At 36.4% G+C, this 23,970-nt stretch overlaps 1 protein-coding gene across 1 annotated transcript in view; it reads right to left on the bottom strand.

Moving 5' to 3' along the window:
- LOC104402019 (follistatin-related protein 5-like) overlaps nt 1–23,970 on the bottom strand; it is a gene marked incomplete at its 3' end in the record, with an annotated part of 190,619 nt that overhangs the window by 119,540 nt on the left and 47,109 nt on the right. The window contains exon 3 of the mRNA XM_010009784.1: nt 7,341–7,589. Within this exon, the coding sequence (XP_010008086.1) occupies nt 7,341–7,589 (249 nt within the window). The remainder of the gene's footprint in view (nt 1–7,340; nt 7,590–23,970) is intronic.

Below are 23,970 nucleotides of genomic sequence, written 5' to 3'. Positions count from 1 at the left end.
TTCCAATTTACTTGGAGAAGAGGGGAGAAGGAGATGGGACAGGACACGGACAACGACACAAAAAACCTCAACAAAACATCAAACACTAAATGTAGCTTCATTCAAATTCCTGAAGCTCATACATTTTCTAAGTAAAGTATACTATCACAAACAGGCAATAAGTTGCTCTGTACACTAAGAAAACAGACAACCTGGGTAATTACATCTGCATTTAAAATGTTTCTGTCTGATTCAGTGACTTGATAAGAGACTTTAGAATGCAGCTTTCAATGTAAATGCAGCTTCTCTGAGCAGATTCAACATTGTTACTGGAAGCAGAAAAAAAGAATTTAAAATTCAAATTCTTCTACTAGTGAAAATCCATGATGTCCATAGAGCCATTTCTTTGCGTGGTAACAAACAGAAGTGATGCCCCTAGAAGCAATTTTAGACTTCATTAAGTTTTGTACAGCGATTAACCAGAGAACACCAATTCCTCATCACTATATGAATGCAGAACACATAATAGGTTAGAGCTTATTAACACATTTATTCCAGTGTTGAAGGAATTTATATACAAAGATTGGGACTGTTCCAGCTACTAAAAATGAGATGTCTTTGCAGTATGTCTTTAGCCAGTCAAGAAAACCCGTTATATTTATAATCTGTTTGAGGTTTGTCATTGCCCCATCCTGCATTTTAGAAGTATGAATTTAATTCAAAGGAGGAGGAAGAGAGTAGAGTTCTTGGCTTTAGCTCCGAAGCAGTACAACATCATCAACAGCAACTAATGCAGGGTATGTTGAAAGTTTAGTTTTTAAATCAAACCTCCTATGAATGTTCTCATAAGTATCTTGCACTCAACTTTACTCTTGAAGATTCAGTAGCCAGTATTAAATACGTAGGCCTTGCACCTGTTAGTTTGCATAATTTAAGACAATTGTGGGCAATTTAAGAGTGATGTTTGTGACAAATCTCCCACAGATGTTTGAGGAAAAATGGCGGTCTTCCAAATCTTGTGAGCAATGCAATTTAAGAAAATGAATCATGTGGGGACAGCAGACAAGAGAAACAGCGCTAAAAGCTAGGTCATGGTTTCAAAGGGTAATAAAAAGAACCAGTTTTCCATTGGTTAGAGCATCTCTTTCCAACAAAGTGCTGAAAGAAGCAGAATATAAACCTACCTTAACACTCTTGTCAATGTGTAATTACTAATGTTAACAGTTAAAAACGTATACAATACCTGCATTAAGTCATACTTAAGAAATTAATTTTAAGTGTTGCACTAAAGTGAACATATGCAGACTGTGGGCTGAATTCCTAGATTTGTCAAATAATTCCCATGCTCTATCAAACATGTTTTAAGATTAAGCAGAATCTTTCTTACTTCCTAGTCTTGTTATAGAGTTCTGAAAGAATTTTCATATTTCTTTTAACAATCAAGTTTATGGTGAATATACATCTGGAGTGATAGTTGAAGCTTGACAGTTTATTAGCAGCCACCGTAAGGGTGTATGCTATCTGCAGCAATTCAAGTTTTCATGTAGAGTACAATAATTATGGTTTTGAGAACTTCAATAAAGAAAACCAGAGGAAAAAAGCACAGACATCTTCAGAAAAAAAATGATTTTGCAATGAAAATACTGCACCAGAATGTAATTCAGACTAACATATCCTAAACTTATTTTGAAAGACTGCCTAATGATCAACATTAATAAACATTAATGATGAGTGTTCAAGATTTAAGACCAGATTAAATATATCCTCAAGAGAAATCGGTAACAGCGATTTACCTGCTTGCTTTAGAAGTATATGAACATCAAATGAGATTAAATAAATGTTTGTGCTTCTAAATGAATGCTTCAATATTTTAGGAACCAGTCTAAGACCACATACACCTAAGGCACAAATCACACACACAAAAATAACCAAACCAAACCCCCAAAAAATCTTCAAACTAATCCTGTCACTGGAGAGGCTAAAACTGGTGTTCTATATCTTTTCTGTGGGGCTACTGTTAGGATTTAGCAGGGGGGTTGGAACTAGATGATCTTAAGGTCCTTTCCAACCCTAGCTATTCTATAATTCTATGATTTCAACTCACTTCAGGCTTCTTTCAAAAGAAAAAGCCTACAGCCTTTCCCTCCTAGGATTTGCAAAGTCTGCTTGTGAAATCCTATGTTGCTTTTACTCATGAGAACTGCTGTGTATAAAACAAACACCAAAGCTTATTTGCTGATTTTAAGTTCTATTATTGGAATACAAAGCTGTCTACTCATATACACCCTCAGCATGCCTGGATGATTCTGTAAGTCTCCTTCATATCCCTCATAAGCCAATTAGTACTTACCATCACTCTCGCCGGCATCTTCTGAACTTTTTCCAGTTTGCCCATACCCCTTTTGATTGTGTTCAGTCAGCTCTTATCCTCATTGCCCTGAACAACTTTGTATCAGCAGCAAACTTTCTTACCTAAGTTTCTACTTTCTCTGTTGGGAACAGACTGAAAAGCAAACATTATAGCAGTCTTCAGAAATCCAGCCATTTTCGCAAAAGTACTAACAAATCTTAAGCTCACAGACTGTTTAACAGATTAAAAGATTCACCAAATGAAAAGTGAAGCAAAACCAGGAAGAGAAATAAAATAATATCACACAGATACTATGGCAGTAACCTATAAGTAAAACGCTTACATTTGAAGTAACTTTCATTCCAGAAATAGTCCATAAAATTCATAGTACATAGAAGTATGTGTTACATTCCTGAGGATTTCTAGTAAATTGTAGTTTGTAATAATGATTTGGTATATCACTGTATAGAAATGATTTAATGTAAAATGTAGAAGCAGCTCAGGGTAAAAAAAAAAAATGTAAAATTAATTTTGTCATGGGGAAGTTTTAGTCTTATTTAGATTTACTGGCCTGAATTTAGGAAAATAACTGAAATGAATACACAAATGAATATATCTGAAGCTTATTTGACATTCAATGTGGGGCATACTCCACTGAGTACGCTGTCCCACAAAAAAGTCCAACTGAACTTTTTACAAGACAAAGAATAATAATGCTTCCAGACTTTTAAACTCAGCACAAAGCCATTAATTTCACAGTGCCACTTCCCAGAATGAAGATAGTGCTGGAGGTACCAAGTAAAGGAATTACAGTCCATTTGAATTGCCACCCTCTGGGGCTTGTTAAAACTATGACTACTGACAACCATAAACGGGTTATACAGAAGTATCAAGCACAGCATTAGTGACATGGTTGGATTTCTTTTCTCGTGTAAAACAATACGTTGCTCTGCAACACAGAATCTACGGCTTGAGAACAGCCAGGACACTGGAAGCAGAAAGCATGCAGAGGCCACCTAGCCAGAGAACTATGTAGTCAGCAAGCCAACAAAAGCGGTGCCAAAGCAAGATGGCATCAACACAGCAGACTTCCCAGCTCAGACTGTCAATCTAATGAACAATCTAAGCTTTTAACTTTGATTTCTGTCAGCAATATTTCCTTTAGTTCATTCCCTCCTCTTCCTACCACTGAACTCACCATCCTGGAACTTACTTATCTCTTTTTTTCTCCTTGGAATCCTTGTTCCTTACCTTCACTCCATTATTTCCTTTCTTTTGCTTTCTCATTTCTTGAAAGCAGGACATCTTCTCCTGTATTCTTTTCAGGAATTAAAAACTAGTAAAGCCACAAGTACTTAGCTGCTAGCAGCCAGCCAGCTTCCCCATTCCTTCCTTCTCCTAGCAGTTGAAAAGAATAATTTGAGATAATTCTTAGACAGAAAGTTCCTCAGATGACAGAGCATTTCCTAAAGCGGTCTTTTACATTCTTAGAATAATCTTAAATATCTGAAAACATTTTTAGACAGATAAGTCCTGAGAGCACCTCTGAAAGGGACTGTGGAACTTAAATTCACTAACATCCAGTCCCAAGACACAGGTGGAAACCAACGGACTGGTATAGAAAGCACTTCCAATGTAATTCTCTTTTCTATGGATCTAAAAGTAACAAACTTCTCTGCAGAATACATTTTGCCTCTATACTAGAAGAAATTGAGACAGCTTATTGAGTAACTCAAAGGGTCACAGCCAACATCTAACCAAAGCAGTAGGAAAAATCATTCAGTGTCCAACGCAAGACATAACGAAATACCAATAAACAGTGATAGAAAAATTGCAGTAAGAGTGAAGAAAAGGTAACTTCTAATTTAGGATGACTATTATCCTGATCCATGTCAAAAATGTACAATTTGCATAATAGCCCAATCATCAGGAAAGAGATACTTAAAACTTTGCACTTCAATTACTGTTTTATGCCTGTATTTTGCACATATTTGGGAGATATTATTTCATTCGGTATGAGGAAATAAAGGTAGCTAGTGATGATGCAAAAAGAGTGAGTCCAGTGAATCTGGGTGTGCCCGTGTCAATCACAGGAATGGGAAGAACAATTCATTTATTAACTGTTCCAAGCTTACTTGCACCACCTTTCAGCCTACAATGGGACTGAAAGCAAGAATAATGCAACTAACAGGTTTAGTGCTAAATAATCTACATAAAAGGCAGGTAAAGGACAAGAACCTGAAGTTTTAGCTTAGAAAAGCAGCATATCAGGAGAGTACAGTTTTGACACAGGTAGCTTTCACTGCCTTAAAACGCATTTATCAAATGTTTCAGACCTGGCTCTTTGTAAAGGATTTTATGCTTTTTGTCTGTGCTGTTTCACACTGAGCTTGGGCAACACACACTTTTCTCAATGATATTAATGGAGTTTCCACATATAAACCAAAGATCAGTTCCATTTAGCAAGTTGATCCTTTAGCTCCACTGATCACATAAGTGTTTAAAGGGCAATTTTCAAATCACTAAGTAGACCTCATGATATTTGAGATAAATTATAAATCATTCCATTACAAGATGTATTATTTCAATAATTACAGCTATTTAGCTGCTACTGTAATGTTAATCAGGTATATGGAACATTTGCTTATAAAATTTTATTCTTCAGATACAGCATACTGAAGAGTTTTCTGGTAGGCAATCTTACTCCTTTAAATATAGTGTATTTCTCAGCTTCTCTGATTTGAGCTCAATATCACATAATGTCTAAAACCTAAAATTTATCCATGAAGAAATATTCTTCCAGCTTCCCCCAGAAGAAAAATCCCCTGTATGGGGATTCAAGAGCCAAAAAACCCAAAGCATGATCTTTATAGAGATAAATATAAAGCTTACAACAGATAAAAGAAAACAAACAAACAAACAAAAACCCCACCAGATCAGCAATACACCAGAAATCAGTATTTAATTGCTATCATCATATAGTCATTGTTATCGGTGACTACCATATCATGTAACAGATTATTGTAGGCATACCAAACCTCTTTCCCCACCTTCCCCACCTCAGTTCGGATTAGCCTTTAATAATGAGTTCTGTGAAAGACTAAATGAAATGCTCTTGATATTTGTTTTCTGAACTTAAGATCTTTATTTGATCTTTCTGGTCTCAGAAGCAGCTCATTGACATGACATCAATCACTTGTGCTGGAGGATGCCAGCTAAGCTAACAAGGAGGACATGTGGCAATGCTGTTCTGACAGCACTCATAGTGATGGGGTTCTAGCTAAAATACGGTCTCACTTTCCATTTCAGTAAATAAATCTAACTACATTTCCACCCCTCAGAAAAAGAAACAGTAGAGTCTTCCACAAACATGCTCTAAATTTATTTGTATTGTACACAGCACAATGAAGAACTGAAATTAGGCCCATAAATTTAAATATTTTAGTGTTTGCTACTGTCATTTGTTCTATCAGAGTACTGCAACATCAAAAAAAGTTTTAAAAAGAGATTGTGATTGTTAAGACATGAGACAGAAGCAGTCATGTTTTGTTGTTGTTGCACAAGCCCCATATACTGTACTCCTAAAATCAAATTTTAATTTTTCACTACCTCAATTACACTACCTAAAGACTATATATTGTGATCATATATCAATTTTATATAGGGTCCACACTTAGTTTTGAACAAATTCCAGTTGTGGGTGCATTATATTTTTTTCTTAAGTTCTTGAGAAAAGGTGCAGTTTTTTTGATGGGTTCCCTGTGCTTCTCTCCCCCCCCCCCCCCACCAGCATCTCTTTTTACCAGAAAATCCTTCATAATAATAAAGATACCAGTATTTGTACATGACCTGGAATATTTAGATTTGATTAAAAGGCCACCAACTTTTCATTTAAAGGACAATTTCTCAACCATTAATGTAGTGAAAAATTCAACTTTGATTTTTTTTTTTAATTAGTTCCATTTGAACAACCTTATATGAGAATACAATCCTGAAAATTCAGATTAAAATTTAAGTGGAATATTGTAATTTAAATGAATATTCCCTACAAAAGTGAATTTCATTTAATGCAAATATTTCAGTAGACTTCTTTCCATGGTGGTAGTAGCTATTAGTTGCTACGACTGAGAATGCAACTATATCCACTACATAATGTTAACAAAAATAGAACAGTCAAAAAAGATTATGAATTAATTCAACCCTGAGGTAGACTCACTAAAAATGCCCTTATTTAAAAACATTTCCTCCCCACCACCGCCCCCAAAGTCATCTGCCACTTTTAACCAGTACAAACATGCTGCAAATCTGTCAAAGTACCCAAACACACTTCATCAAGGTCTGTATTGGCAGAGTTCCAGAAACCTGCAAGGTGTGCTCAAAGTACATTAAAAAAAAAGAGCAAGTGGCAATTGCTGACATCTTCAGTATAAGATGCTTAACAGAAGGTGTATCTCCCAGCATTCAGGCTGGCGTCTCAGCATTCAGAAGATTAAAAAGTAGCTAAACTTGCATGCTTTGGTAAACACACAAGTAAACTCTTCATTGTTCAAATTCAAAGCAAGGAAGACCCATTTAGCCATCAACAAACTGCTGGTCTACCAACTTCAGGTAGACACAAGCACAGGACCTGCAGCCTTAGAAAACCCCTCTGAAATCTGAATCCAGTTTTCATGTAACAGAGACTAATATCCTTTGGGCTATAGGACTGTAAGTACATTCAGATGAAGGAGGTCAACAGAGCCACATTTGTAAGACAAACTGCTGTGGATCAACTTCCAAGAGACAACTGGATTGTTCAGGTTAAAAAGGGGTGACTGCCCAGAGCACTAACTACAGGTAAAAAGGGGGAAAAGAAAAAGAAATCCGTAAGACATCTCTGGAGAAAGATACTTTCTGTTTACCAAGTCATTTATTCACTGTACACTCAGTGAAGCCTCTACAGCGCTTTAACTGAGCTGCTTGAAAACACATTCTGATAGCAATATTCCAGGTATTGTTCAGATGAGCTTACCTTTGAAGAAGCAATCTTCGTTGTGTATAATGGTGACCTTTTGCTTTTTTAGACAAGCAGCCCTGTGCACTTCGCAATGGTTTTCATAGAATTCTCCGTCAGAACCGCACACAGGCTTGTAATGTGGTTTGCAGTGCTCCATGCACACACACTCAGCTTGGCCAGTCTCCCCATTCACAACGCAGTGCCTACCCAAGCCGCAGTACTTGTTCTCACATGATCCAAAATGGCCGTCTTGACCCATATACCCTAAAACAAACAAACAAAAAGCTTTGATTTTTAGTTGCATTTTACTTAACTGCATGCAAGATACAAATAGTATTGTATAATCTAAATGAAGTGAGACTATGTCTTGTTACATCCTTGACTAATGCTTAACACAGGACAGTGAAATGAAAGTTAATACAACTGGGTATACTTGTGACCATTTTCATGTCTTAGATTAACTGTAATTAAGAGCAACATCTAGTAACAAGATTTACTCCTTATTAAAAAAATCATAGTAAATCATGTCTTTTTAAATGCATATTGAAGCTTGTCACTTTAGGATTGCTGCGCTATTGCATGTAATAGAACAATGCATCCTCTGGAATTTAGATCACAGAATATCTTGACTTGGAAGGGACCCATAAGGATGATTTGAGTTCAACTCTTGTCTCCCACAGGACGACCTAAAACTAATCCATATGATGAAGAGTGCCCTCCGGACACCCCTTGATTTCTGACAGGCAGATAAAAATAAACATTCACACACTGATCCACAAGAACAACAAGAGCTGGGCCAAGGCTCTTCACGTATGTGGAGAAAGGAGAAGTTAAAAAAAAAAAAAACAAAAAAACAACTGAAAAAGGGAAAAGAAAACAAACCCCACACACCAAAAAAAACCAAACCAAAACCCCACACAAAAATAAACCTCTGCTGTGGCAGCAAGACAATGACATTTCAGGGAACAGAGCATGGTGGAAGAGCAGGACTGATATATTAAGCAAATGGTGGCTAGGAGTCAAACGAGCATCTAGTGCTTCAATCAGACAAATGGGATTTGGATAACAAGCAGAGGTTTAAGAGAGCCACAGCAGAGGCAAAAGAGCATCTGCTGGCCACAAATCCCAGTTCTTTCTGCTCCTAGAACATGGAAATAGATCTACATTAGGCTACCAAAGCCATTTATCCACTTTCTATCCTCTCTCTGCTGCTGCCACCATGTAAAGTAAGTGCTGATGTCAGCAGCAGATCTTTAGGTGAAAGGGGAAGTTAAGCACACAGCAATATTTCCATGGTATATCCTCAGTTTACATCTTGGCTGACACTGACCTAACTATACAGTCACTTCTTGTTGAGAAAAAGGGTATGACAGGGGAAAAAAAAAACCCAAAAACCAAACAAACAAAAAAAGCAAAACACACCACCAAAAAACCCACAACTGATTCATCAACTGCAATTAGCAAAACTTCAATTACGTAAGTGTTCCAATACCATAACTGTGTCCTAAAATAAGTATAAAAATAGTAAAATGTCTCTAAATGTGGGAATTGACACTGTCCTTCATAGTTGCTTCACTTTATTCTCTTGCAGTACACTCCTAACTTCCAGAACAAGCAAGAACTTTCTCCCCACATGCTATGTACACCTAGCATTCTAATTCCTTGCAATACTTTTCCTCACAGCCTAGCTGAATGATGCTTGGCTGCCCCATAAGAAATAGCATGAACAAACAAATGGTAATGAATAATTTGGTAGTATTGCATTCATTTTTGAACAGCTAACATGTCAATACCATAGTTTGACACACATTGCTTCTAACCACCAAGAATTTGTTCTTGGCTTCAGTGGCAGAATTAATTCTTCCCGCTTTTTCTTCTTAAGCCTGCAGGTCTCTTAGACCTAAGACAACAGTGGTTTCACTGTTTGCTTTCTTATACTGCATGAATTTTCTATAGACAAACACACTACAGAAAGCACAAGACCATGAAATTTGTCTCTAATATGACAAATGCTTTCTGTGTGTTATTTTATATCAATTTGAGCTCAAGGCTAAAAGGACTACAGATTCACCTCACATGTTGTATACCTGGTGTAACTACACTACCATGACTTTTATACACATGAAAGAGTACAGACCACGCTGATGGTGGGGTTTAACTGCTCATGCACCAAACTGACTTGAAATGGGTTTTATAAGAACACCACTCCTTGTGCCAATGTATCACCATGATATACAAGCAACAGTCACTAACTGGCAGAAATGAACGTAAATCCAATTTCCTTCAATTACCGCTAACCTCAGATTAAGTCTTGCAATGTCCAAGAGTACTTTACAGCACAGGTCATGTACACGCATTACAGAATTTCAGGACTTCGTTGAAGTTATACAACTATTGCAGTTTGAGGCCAAAGCCCATAAATCACCATTATTTCTGCTTTCTGAAATGGAAGATAAAAGTCTGACAACTGATCTGAATTATTGAGAGGTGTGTGGTGATTCAACAATGCATTGTGCTGTATATTGCTGTGAAAGCAGAAACCAATTTAAGGCTTCACTTGGGACTTCCATTTTAGTACAATAATTGAATCTGATGCCTGAAAGCAAAACAGCTACTTTCAGATGAGGAAGAATGATGAGAATGATTTGCATAATATATATTGATATTTAAAATATCAATACATCAACATATACCAATCATGTACATCAATAAACAAGCAAGCTTTTTGCTGTAATGAAAAATTATATGACTTTGTTATGAAATGTTTTATAAATGTTTCCATTTTAAACTATTAACTATTTGAAAACAATACATACATTTGCATATATCACTGCATATGCAACTTCTCCTGAAGTCTAGAGTAAAATTCTCATTGACCTCAACAGAGACAGGATTCTTTGTTCAGACACAATCTTTGCCTTAAGTTCAGTCATTTTTAATGCTTTCAGTATGTTTAACAAGCCCTGGTTTGTGCTATTTTTAATTTAAGAACTTGCAGATTTTCTAATGTATTTGATGAAAAAGAGCAGCTATGCAGCATTTCAAGTGTTCCCTAATATGTATTTGATAAGAAAATTAAAAAGTTTTAAGAAGTCCAAAAACTAGTGGTTATCAGATCACTCATAGCAAAAAATAAAACCCATGCCATGGTTATCAGATCAGTCATAGCAAAAAATAAAACCCATGCCATTTCAAATGAGATGACAAAATGTTCACAAACTTCGATATCAATTTGAAGTATAAGTGCACCCAATTCCAAAAATGTAAGCAAACCAATAAATATTAAATAGCTACTCTGAGATAAAAACAAATGCATTTAGACACAAGTAAAACTTTTTTTTTTAATAAGCTAGTGACACAAACCTGGGATTTTAAGACTTCAACAGAAAACAAGGTTGTGTGTAATAGCATGGATTGATTTTCATCAGTTAAGTCAAAGTCTAACTTTACTGTGAAAGATTAAACCAAATTAGCAGAAGGTACAGGGCACATGCAGCCATCCTGGATTATTCTTTTTCTTTCACCTAAGTGATACAGCACTGCAACTGCATAATAAAGAAATAACTGCAAGGAGCTATTTCAAGTATTACTGAGAGGAGTTCTTCCCCAGATACTTACATTTCCTTTTTACACTTCTCAGGAAATATTACTGAAATATTGGGAAAACATAACTTCTAATTCACAAAGGGATAAGTCAGTGAAACAGAGGAGACATCAGATGTCTAGAGTAGCCTTACTAAGGGGCACTTACTTAGCTATGGATAAAAAGCACTAGCATTCTGTTGGAGCTGGAAAAACTGCGGAACATTTGACCCAAGTACAATGATACAACAACATCAGTGACCTTTCTGTTTAGGTACAAAGCTATGGGAGTCTTTCCATTATCATACAAACCATCTTTTAAACTCATGTGGGCTGCAACTTGCAACCCATCCATGAAATACCTTACTATTTCAGTGTCTTGCAGGAAATTGACACTATTACTGTTCCTTCTTGGAATTATTATTAAAGGAGATATACTTTTGGTAGAGTGATAATGGAAGGCTTGTTTGGGTTTTACGGTTTTTGTCTGGTTTTAATGCTAGTACAGGTAAGTCTCCAGGGACAAAACTGCTTAGGATGCAGCAGCTATTCAGAAGACCACCACGTCCTTCCAAGCTGTAAAACTAATTAATACCAAGTTCTTCTGAAGGTGGTTCTTCTAGCTAAGCATTCAATTTAGAAAATAAACTAGTCCAAAAGGCACATAGGTTCCTGAATGTGGACATAGTTCAGTAATTTAGTAGATAAGCAGCCCAGCATGTTCAATATTAAGAGACTGATTAGTAAATCAAGATGACAAAAAGTCTACCTATGAATCTTAATTTTTTTTCCAGCAATTCAATTTGTATTCCTTATGTGATAAGACTGCATTTGTCAAGTGGCACAACACAATGTGAAACTCTGTACTCATATTAGCTACAAACCTTGGATTTTCAGCCATAAAGGTGTAATACGTATGCATTCTGAGAGGGTCTATAGTACTATAAGCGAACAAAATGTACTTCCATTTGAAAGCAAGTCTGGAAACATTTAGATTATCATAGCCTAAAGTTAAAAAAAACCCAAACCCTACACTTCAAGAAATATCATTCAACATGTATTATGCCTAAAACAGACAAAGCAGCCACATAGGTTTTCAGATTCTCTTGAAACTTAAGCTCTAAACAGACATAAAGCGAAAGAACAAAGAAAAATAAAATACTTTATTTTTAAAAACTGGACAAAACGTTATTTGTTTTTGGCTTTTAAGATAAATTTTAATAAATACAGTTTCAAGCTGTCAGTTAGGATTCCTCATACGCATTTCCCAGCTGAAGGCCAGTTCAACAGCATCCAGACTCGAGCAAATTTTAGGTCATAACTGCATCATTTACACTTGGAAATTAAATGCATGGTTTAGAATGCGAAAGGCTCACAGAAATACACACTTTTTCCTATGACTAATCTGTTTAGAGAAACATTACACAAGGAAACTGGAAATTCATGAGTACGAATCACCACATTGACTAGTTGGCCCTATGTGTTTCCTAAAATAAAGTGGCAACTATTTTTGAGACAATATATCTAGATCTTTTGTAGAAGTAACCGATGTTGATTTCTGAGGTCAACAGCCCCGTTCTCCCTCACCCCCTTTTTATTTAAATGATTTTGTAAATGACAATTCCAATTCTACAGCTGTATTTTTGTTCACTATACTATCTATGAAAACCCCAACCACGACTGTAATCTGTAATCCTAATGTTGTTTAAGTGTTCAGTGTTGCCTTAAATTTCACAGAAGCAGAAGTATCTCATGGAGAGCAATGGGGAGAAGGGGGAAAAAAAAGAAGAGGAAAAGAAGATTGATCACCACTTACCACTAACACTCGTAGGGCATTAACACTGAGCATGTGAGCATGACCTCAGTTTGAATATTGGCTCATAAATATTAAAGCTCTAGACTTTTTTTTTTTTTAACTGTAGTGTTTTAACAGCAGTTCTTTGACAAATTTTGGTATCGCTAGCAAGAACAGCTTGTAATTACACTGACTGAACATGACACTAAATCTGTGTTACTCATTACCCAGAACTCTTGGTATATGAGCTGCTTCGGTAAATCAGCATTTTATATTTTGGTGAGGAATATTTTGGTGAGGAAATTTGAAGAAAAGAACGGGTGGATTATTGGAAAGTAGATGAAGATTATTCATAATTTCTCAATATAACACAGAAATAAAGTTCCCTGAGTAATTAACAGCATGTACCGTAATAAACTAAAGAGATACAGGATTTTGAACTCTCCTTACCAATGTATTCTCTAAATACTGTATTAGAGTGGCTTACCATAACACATGCCTTGATTTCAAACCCCAGGAAGCATCTTCGGTTTGCTTGTTGAGTAAGCCTATGTTGTAACAGGCAATACAGTTTTAACAACTGACTAACTACTTCTAGTAGGTAGAAGGAAATATACTCGAATCGCCAGAGCTCCAAAACCCACCTTTGAAACCTAAATTTTCAAAGACTCAGCCTGAAAAAAAAAAATCCAATCTCACATCCTTTTGAAAGTAAGATTAACTTAGAAGTCTCCCTTGTCTTTACACTTGTTTGTCTAATTAAATTTTATAGACAAGAAAGAAGCAAAATTTGTCACATGACAGGTATAAAGGAAAAAAATGTAATGGAAGACAAAAATCTTAGAATTACAGTCCCTCACCAGAAGGAAAATCATTACAGCAGCAATTCAAACACGATCATGGCATTTGAATACAGGGATTATGAGTAAAATACAGAAATGCCACCTGGAATAGATCCCCATTCATACAGGTGGAAGAGTATTCACAAAAGACTGATGATGTGAAGAATTTTTCTGAGGAAGAGTTCAGCAGTACACAGAATTATAGATGAGTAAGTCTGAGGAACTCTGCTGCCTTGTACAGTTTTAAACCACAAGGTAGGACTGCAATTATGGAGTTCAAGGTAATAATTGCACAGTGATAAAACAATGCAAGGGTTACTTAAATTGGTATTTTTCAATTATCTGAAATGTATAAAATAGTTGTACAGCAAGACCTCTTAAAAAAAATATATTAAAAAAAAAAGACAGAAATAAGCTTTTGTTAACACACTGTTCTTCCTCCCAGGAGGCTTTCAAGAGCAGAAGCACAAACTTGCTCTGAAGAAGATAAAGATAAAACAAGAGTGAGCTCTTCCCACTTCCACACCAGAAAGAGCTCCTCTTAGCAGCTCTGTCAAGCAATTCCTTCTCACGTACTCTCTGCCATAACTCTGCTAGCCCTAGCTGTCATTGAACGAAGCAATTTGGATCTCCTGAAAGTTTCTCAGAATCAGAGCCAAAACAGAAGGTTCTATCAGCAGCACTAGTGGTTCAAAGATGAATGGTAGAAAAAAAAAACCAGGAATTTTCACACTGGTGCAGGGACAGGATAAGCACCTATAACCCACTGCCCACAGCCACTCCAGCTTACACCCTGCAGCTCTGATTCCACCTTACGAGCAATAGTAAATGGTACACGTGGCTGACCACTAGTTTCATCTGCCATGGTCTTCTTTCAGCACCAGCCAAATAAGCTGGAGTACAACAGTTCACTTGGCCTTTGCGTACAATCATTTTTTGACTGGGTCTTGTACCATCGTGTCCTTCCTTGCCCAACTCACCCACGCTTGCACACAAAAAAAGCCCCCCACCCCTTTGCAGAGGGACTGGAAGTACTGCAAAAATTTGCACTTTCTTAGACTTTGGCTGAAATCTTCTGGTATGCTCAACATTTACCAGGGAGGACTAACAGAAATAGACGCAGATGTTACAACTGCACATTTTGGTTGGGTTTACCTTAGAAGTCAGGCTAAATGCACTTAACAGAAAGCTTGTATATGCAAATAAAGTGACTTTCTTATGGTCTTGTAAAGGTAAAACTAGGGGGGTGGGGAAATGTGACACACTTCTAAAGGGATAACTAAGCAAAACTACAGGGAGCAAAAGGAAAAGAAAACCCCTGTAACACCAAGGAGATTTGTAAGCACTGCATACCCAGCTTTTAACCTGAAATGCTGAAACCTCCCAAGTGTACCTGTTGGTCACAAACGGCTTAGCAACTTTGCCCACATGAATCCCTTTACTCTTACCAGCACTTTGCAGCTATATTGAGCAAACTTCACAGAATTTAGCTCCCTCAGTAAACAGGAAAAAAAAAAAAAAGATCAAATCACACCTCCTCTGCCTGAATCAAATCGAAGACACGGATCAGAACCGCCACATAACAAAAAGGGAAGAAACAAGAACACAACCAGCTCTCCACAACGACATCTCCTCCCTATAAAACGCAGAACGGCCGCATACCCCGCCCCCCCGCCAGCGGACCCGGGGCTCCTCCCCCTCGCTGTACCCCAGCCCGTCCCGGGCAGCAGCAGCAGCAGCCGGGGGCTTACCCAGCTGCCCAGCCCTGTCCTCCCGCCATTAACGGGGCGTTATGTGGGTCCCCGCCCCTGTAAACTTCCTCGCTCACTGGCAGAGCTATTAAGCACTTGCTTCCGCCTCAGAACATAATAAATGGCCACGACAGCTCCACTACACAGCCTTTCCTCCCGAGCAGCGCTCTCTTCACGTTCCCACCTGAACCCAAATTTGTTTCACCACCGAAGTGCTGCTAGGCAATGCTCTGGCCCTGTGCCCAGGCAGCAAGGTCTTGCATGTCAGCCTCAGAGCCCAGGGCTCTGCACATTCCTCCAGGTGAAACTACTGGCCTGGCCAGGGCTGTTCACACACTCCTGGGAACCAAGAAAGCGTGCCCAAGTCTCTTGCACTGCTAGGAGGTGATACTTGATCATCCTATTTGTATTTGACCTGTGGCCATTACATGTGGGTTCAGGACATGCTACTTGCCTTATATAGCAACATGGGAAATGTGTACAAGTCTGAAACAAGCAGCTAAACAGATCTGGAATAAAACCACTGCTGGCTCTACATGTAAATACAGACTGACATCCTTCGAGCAGACTCAAGCCAGCAATTCATTACTTTAAATTAAATCCTTAGCTGTGCCTAGCATTTACTGAGTTTTTCAGACGTCATCTTTGTGTTCTGAAAAATGGTTATTATTTGTTTAACATCAAACCAGTGGCAAACAAGTGGGAAATGACACAGATGCATGGACCTTTATTCAACTGGTTAATTGCTTTTCATTGCAGCGCAGCAGGCAATCCTCTATTCTGCCAAACGTGTTATCCAGTGTCACCAAGAGCAGGAAACGTGCATCGCAGTGACAGCAGTTCTGAAAAGGTCATAGTTTGAACAACCTTTCACACGTTTTTTAATGCTTATTTGAAATATAGCTTGTTGAAAATCATGAAGGGCTAGCTTAGTTCTCAGAAAGACAAAACAACCTCAGTTTTAGCCACAATGATCAAAATAAGTGAAATTCCCAGTTAAATTATTGATCAGAATTTCCCTTTTACTTAGTTAAAAAATAGAAAGGTTGTGAGGATTTGGTCTCAATAAGTAGACGTATGTGGCTTTCTCTGGGGTTAAATATACTCCTATATGAAACAACAGTATAAACAGAAAATTTAACTTATCCCATGGTCAAGTAGCTGGCACAAAAAATGTCATTCAATTATCCATGGTACAAACTAGCATACCACAATCCAGATATTACACAGTTCCCATGTTAGACATTGAAACAATGCTGTTTTGTTGGGTTCTTTTACTTCAAAGCCCTCCCTGCAGAGAAGAGCTGTGATGGCTTTCTGCTACCCTCCCCAGGGACCTCTGCTAGAAAAAGTAACATCGACTGAGCAGCATTTATACCATGTGGTTGAAGTGCAGCATCATTACTGCTTGAGGAAGGCTAAAAAAGGAATGTCAGGCACCTTCAGGTTTACTGCTTAGAAACATTTGCTCCTAGTAAATTTGAGATTGTCCTTTTTTTTTTTTTTTTTTTTTTTGAGTTGTTACTGGCCAACTGTGGTGGATTGAGCCTGGATAGCAGGTAAGTGCCCAATCAGTCACTTGCTCAACCCCCCCAGGAATTCAGAAGAACTTCAGTAAGGAATTCCTTCACTGATTTCCACCAGCAGGCAGATAACCCAGCTGCCTCCTGCAAACTAGCACACATAACAGGGCCATGCATTAAGCATCAATGTTCTCCCTTCCTACTCCTTTCCTGCAGCTGTTATTGCTGAGCAGAACAACCTATGGTACTGGATATCCCTTTAGTCAGCTCAGGTCAGCTGTGTCCAACTTCTTGCTTTGAGGGGAACACAGTGGGAAAAAGAAAGGCCTTGATACTGTGCAAGCACTGTTCAGCAGTAACTAACCCAACACTGTCTTGGTCGCCAATCTACAACATGGCACTATGTGAGCTGCTATGAAAAAAATAATCCCAGACAGATCCAGTACAGGAACACAGCGTGACAGCATTTTTGGCATTAGTAAATCCAGGAAGGTGAGCAGGGATGGGGGGCAGAGGAAGTTAATCTAAACTGTTCATCAGTGGACTCTTTAGAAAAAAAATTACTTAGAAGAATATTATAATATTTTTTACGTACAGAATTTCTAATTCAATTTCTTTCACAAAAGTAGTAAAAAGCTAATATTTTCCATGTTCTTTACCCTGCGTAAAAGATAAACACGTGCCATATAACAATGTAAGGGTTATTAAGGCAGGCTATGATCTTTACACATGCTTCAGAAAGAAAATAGCAAAACACTGCATACTTGCATACATGTGTATAGCTCTCAAAGACACTTAACTCAGCTAACAGACTTTGACGCCAATGTTACGTGCGTGGATTTCTGAAAGAAAAAACAGAAGAAAAATGCCAAAACACCTCCCTTTCCCCCACCCCCCCCAAAAAAAAAAAACCCAAAACCCAAACCCTACAGAATATAATGTCATGCCAAAAGGCATGCAATATCTGAAAACAACATTTTAGAGACAGTAAAAAGGAGTCCTAAAAAGAATATCTTCACAAAGAATAGACATCTACATAGTGAAGCAATACTGGTTGCTTCCAGACCTTGTTAAAATAAAGTAATCATCTCAGATAGGCTTGAACTTTCATGACTTAATTCTGTCATTTTAAGTTAGCTATCAAGGCATGCAGAGCAGAATGCACTGTGTACACATCTCTCTTTTTCAGAGCAGGATTGATTCTATCTGCTCCATATAGTTGGCTGACTTGTGGGGGTTTGCTGAAGGAGTTAACCTAAAATATCTACAATCAAAAAAAACCATAACAAAACCAAAACCCCAACCAACCTAAAAGCTAATCTGTTCTAAAATGAAAAAATTAAAAGGCAAAATGCTTTCCTAGATCTTTGTTAGGAGAGAATATTGCTCCATGACAAGAAAAAAACCATGGGCAAGTGACATATCAAAAAGCTTCCTTTTGACATAGGATATGAGAATATCGCTTTTTGAAAAATTATAAAAGCAATACTCCACATAAACAATCTAGTTAAAATGACTTCTACATCTATGCATGTCTTAAAAATTACCTATTAAACCAGAGAAGTCCTTTGAAATAATATCAAAGTAATTTCTTTCACAGAATGTGATGCACTAGTGAGATGACTCAATGTGACTGCCAAAAAAGTTTTCTAGTTCCGCACTTAAACTAAAGATATTTGTGTGAAATACAAGTCTTAATAACAAAAAAAAAAAATTAGCTTTGTTGCTAAACCATAGTAAGGGAATTTTAATTGATTATTTTTATTTTTTTGGTTCTTCTAATAATTATGTAAAAGCAAACTAAAGTAAAAATACAAACAGTCCTATCTCTTACATCATGGAAAATCAATCTTATAAGAAAACATATATCTTACGGATGAGACAGCATTTAGCTTTCAACAGAAAGAAAAATTCCAGTCAGATATTCCAGCTGTCATGCTTTTTGTATTAGCTGATGTAACTTCTGTCTAATGACAAATTGCCCTTATTATAAGCATGGAAAAAATGCTATTTTTTTTCTCAGATAATATTAAAAATTTATAAAATCCAGTAGTGCTACTACATGTGAATTAATGGAGGGCTGTAGTAACAGATAATCTTTAAACTTTTCAGAAATACAAGCTACAGAATTAATTGTAGGAAAACATAAAGTTCATTGTCAACTTCCGTTCAAGAGAGTACTGTCTACAGGAACATCTGTAGTGATTCATAACTGTCACACCTCTGGTTCAACTGCTGCATTTCTTCCCATCAGAAAATGGCAAAGTTAAACTGCAAACTATGGTCAGCACAGCTACCAAGTCACTGTCAACTGTTTCAGTGTTTTAGCTACTGCAGTGCAGAAACTTTTCAAATGAATGAAAATTAAACCCTGTTATAATACTTGTTACATGTGTAATTACCAAAAAGCAGGCTAATTTACATACACATTAATAAAGTAGTTTGTTATACATTATACTTTCTTAAGTGATTTCAAGTAATTTATGAAATGAGAGACAGATGTAAATTTACTTTTTATAACTAAAGAAATAAACATTGATGCAAGAATAAGTATTTTGGGCTAGTATTTTTTCTTTTTATTACACGAACTTGAAAGGTATTGCAGGTCAACAAACCCTGTTTATGTTTGGCAACTCTAAATTACTAATTGCAACAAAAATAAACATTTCATCACAAATCCTTTTGAAATCACAATGCCTTTGTCACTAAATTTTTACAGTTGTTTTTATCATAAACAGTTTAGTTAAATGACTGAAATTATAATGCAGAATATTTTTTTCTCTGTGCTTAAGGGCTGCCAGCTGATCATTCAACTTACAAGAGTTTAAAAAATGGCAACAAAATCGAGATCTTTGTGACACGACTAATTAGTTTAATGTTACGGAGTGACACAGGTAACTTGCTTAATTTTCCATAAAGCAGTTTTATCTTTACACTATACATTTATACTTACAGGCATAACTGAATTATAACTGTATTGTTTTCTTTTTATTACTGCACTGTAATTAACATTCATATAATGCTTACATAGATATTAAGTCATGGCAGAACTTACTTTACTGTCTTAATTTTATCTTGTGTGCAAATGAAGTAGCATAGTACTACAGTCTAGGAAAAAAAACAACCAACCAAACAAAAAAATAGTTATAGGAATGGGTTTTAATGCAGTTTAAACCATAAATTGCCATAGCTCTTCCTGAAAAATTTAGATGTCAGTATACTTCCAGTCATGCTGGTTAGCACAGTCTTGCTGTTAACTGTCTTTAAACCTATCCATTATTTCATACAGCATTTAATCTGAGTCCTTTTTTTTGAATGTCCAACCAAAGCTAAATGGCAGTTTAATAGTATTGCTACACATGTATTCATAAAGGAATCTCACAGAATTCTGTTACTGCTACAATTTCTAGAAAACAGTAAAATTATGAATAATGTATTTGTATGTAAAGCTCTCTAGAGCTGACATATATCTTTTTTGAAAAACAGTTGGAAAACCCATCACCTGGAAAGAATGCTTTTTATTTCCTTTATAGTTATTTTTAATTTTCCACCTGAATTTAATAGCCAGTGTAAGAAATATTCATAAATATATATGGCCTCTTTTTTTTTTTTTTTTTTTTTTTAACATAACTTTACTGCGGTGATTTTGTCTGAGTATGTGCAATTATGTAACTCAACTTATTTCTTGCTCCCTCTTCCTTACGCCCACAAGAATGACATGCCTTTCCATCCCATGTTTCACTTCCTTAAGGAAATTTTTTGAGTGGACGATAGTCTTTATAGTAATATTCCACAAACAGGAACACCACAGTAATATTCCACCACAGGAGTACCACAGATGAACTCAGCAAGAAAAAAAAAATCAAAGTTCTGTGGATTCTACAGTACATTCTAGTCAAAGTGATTTTTTCAGACATAGAGGGAGGCGCACACTCACACTCTCCTGTAACCTGTTACCTGCATGCTATGGTAAAACATACTCAAGATTTTCAAGGCAGTGATGGTAGCTGAAACAGATAAGAATGTGCTTGCCTTATGTCTTGAACTCGCTTATATTTGATCAGTTAAAATTAAATTACACAGGTTTCTATCTGCAGTGCTTGCACAGAACTCTTAACATTGATGTAAAATGTGATGGGTAGCGAGCAGGTATAGTCTGACAAGCATATTTAGACAGCCTACAATGTTAACTATATTCTGAAAATGCTGAATGTGTGCAATAGTATAAAGAATGCATATAACATAGGACAGTTTAAAAAATATCTTTATCAAATCTATATTATTAGAAAAGTACTGGGAAATTAAAATGTGAAAGCTAGATTTGGGGAACAGTCTCATGATTTTGATCTGCTGAGGCTGTCAGTCCTATAATACTTTGCTGGTGAGAACGTAAGATGCAGAAATCTTTGATCAAATAATTGCTGTGACTCTGGGTTTTGTGCATTTTCAACTGCTGTAAGCAAGTTATAGTGAAGTGACTAGTTTTCTCCCTGTTGACCAAAAGTTTGATTTGGAGGCAATAACCCTATCCCAGTAAACATTTTGGCACATTTTCCCAATATATCCTGCTTTCCTAAACTTGTATTTTTCCATGAAAACAAGAAATTGAAAGCTTTCTTCGAGAAATAATCTATTCTAATGCTCCATACATCATACATCTAAGGTAGGACTGCTGAAGAAGTGATTCAAACCTTGATGCTATTCCAGCCTTTGCAGGGATCTGTGGTTCCAAAATCTAAACTGAAAGCATGTGCTCAATACTCCAGATAAACTGCAAAATAGTATTCAGACTAGGCCTATACCACTTACCACATTTACATAGAGAGCTTAGATTGAACTGATGAATGCTGGCATATTGGGACCATCCATATGGAGAATATGAATTTCTAAATCTGCATCACGATTCACTGCCCAACTGAGGAGCTGGTGTTGAAGAGGGTAGTTTTCATTTAACCAGTGTATGAGCATTAAATCATTATTCATGAAAAGTATGTTTAGGAGAAGATGATCTGTTACAAGGTCTTTTTTGCCCAGGTTTTGGGTTGGGTTTTTTTGTTTGTTTTGTTTGCAGAGTTTTTTGCCTTGGTTTTATTTTAATTTTATTTATATAAAATATTTATATTTTATTTATATTCTTGAAATCAAAAGTCATTTTGTTCTGGCTTGGTTTTTCACGCCACCTTGGAGATAATCTCTTACTATCATTTAGGAAGACACTGGTTGGTCTGCTCTGGACAACTCCACCTGCTCTGAGCACTGCTATGACTCCTTGACCTAAAGCATTATCCTAAACAACCCCCCCTAAACTGTATGAGTTTCCCAGGTGTGATAATAGCTCATAAATTCATGTTCTTTCTAGCAACTAGGTACAAATGAAACCTCCCCAGAGGCAGAAGCTGCATTTTCTGCCTTTGATAGCCACCTCTTTTCCTGTTTTTCTGTGCCGATCCTGTTTTGATCTTTTAGGAAAAGAATCAGTCATTCAATAACATATGAAACCTTGTAACATTAACCATCTATCTTTTCTCTCATTACTACTATTGCATTAATAAATCATTATACAAAACCAAAATAAAAACAAAGGGGAAAACAACTCTGAGGGGGGAAAAAAAAAAAAAAAGATCTTCCAAAAAGTTTTTCCTGGGTAAATATACTTGATAAAGATAAAAATTAATTACATCTGAAATTCTTTGACTCATACTGATTGTTAAAGTCATAAACGTTGCACATGTTTTCATGATTAAAATTCAGAAAGTTTAACATATTCATGTTGGTTTTCATTAGTGATCTAGACACTCTAGAAACTAGTGGCTGCACACAAAACAATTGCCTTTAACTGTTTGATGATGTAATATTAAAGAAGATTGCTATTAACAGATACAGTGACCATCTCAGTCTGTTGAGAGATGGACTGTTGACAAACAGAACTATTTCTATTTGTTGCATGCACATCTTCAAATTTATGTGCCCATTTACAAAAGAAAAATAAAAATAATGACTCTGTACTTAGGCTTTTATAGAACAATTGTAACTAGAAGAAAGTAATTATATATATAGTGTTATGCAGAACATTCAAAGTGCATGCAGTGAACAAAGACATAACATCAGAATATTCTAAGTAACTGAGCAAAGGGTTGAGTGCACCATCTGAAGTTGTGTTAGTACCATCTGATTCTGTAGCTAACACAGAAAGCATGCAAAATGCTAATGACTAAACTTGGTAGACTTTCAAAGTTTGAGGTTTGCTTGGTTTGGTTTTGTTGGTTTGGGTTTTTTTCTTTCCCCTATAATTGGACTTTTTATTATTTTAGTTTAGCATTTTCTTAATTTCAGGACTGAAAAAATGAGAAGTTATGCTGTGGGGGTTTTGTGCCTCTATCAATTTCTGTTTACTGAAATCAAGGAAATACCATTTTACAGTACAGGCATTAACAGATAGCTCACGAGTGACCCTTGCTAGATAACATCTACACTGATATGAAAAAGTAGAGTGAGCAAGCTGTGTTCTTGATTGAATTCAATCTGTGGCGAATAGCAGATTTTTAAAAACAGTACTGAGAGTGAGCTAAGTTCATACTAAACAAATATATAAATATATATAAAATATAACAAAACAACTGACAAGCATTTAACAGAGTGATTTTTCTAACCCTATCCTTATTTTTTAACACTGTATTTTAATTGAAGAAAAATATATTTTGACAGTTTCTCAGATAGTATTTAGCGCTTTTGATTGTAGAATAATGTGCAATTTCATACTATCTAACAGATCCCTTTTTAAGAAAAAAAACACCCCTTAAGACAGCAAATGAACAAAGTATTACTTTTTTTCCCAGTTTTCAATTCAGTCCCTGGAACCTAATGATCAACAGCAAAGGCCATACCCCTATGGCCTTCTGAATTCAGCCTCAAGATCATTTTGTCTATCTTATTTTCTTTATTCCAATTTGTGGGAGATAAGAACCTTTGCTGCAGTTCAGGCTTCTTGGAGGATTGCTATCAATCTGAAAAAAACCCAGTCAGTGTAATGCTTGGAAAATCAATTTGTCAAGACTGAACTTGAGTTTGATGGAAGATACAAAGATCGGGAGAAAAAAATTAAAGTGAAACATTTTAACCATGTGCTCTTGGTTCCTAAGTTCACATCTAAGG

This window comes from Nestor notabilis, unplaced genomic scaffold, assembly GCF_000696875.1.
Source record: "Nestor notabilis isolate BGI_N333 unplaced genomic scaffold, ASM69687v1 scaffold2862, whole genome shotgun sequence".
Lineage (NCBI taxonomy): Eukaryota > Metazoa > Chordata > Aves > Psittaciformes > Psittacidae > Nestor > Nestor notabilis.
The sequence above is the reverse complement of the archived record's forward strand: the minus strand, read 5'-3'. Positions and strand labels throughout refer to the sequence as shown.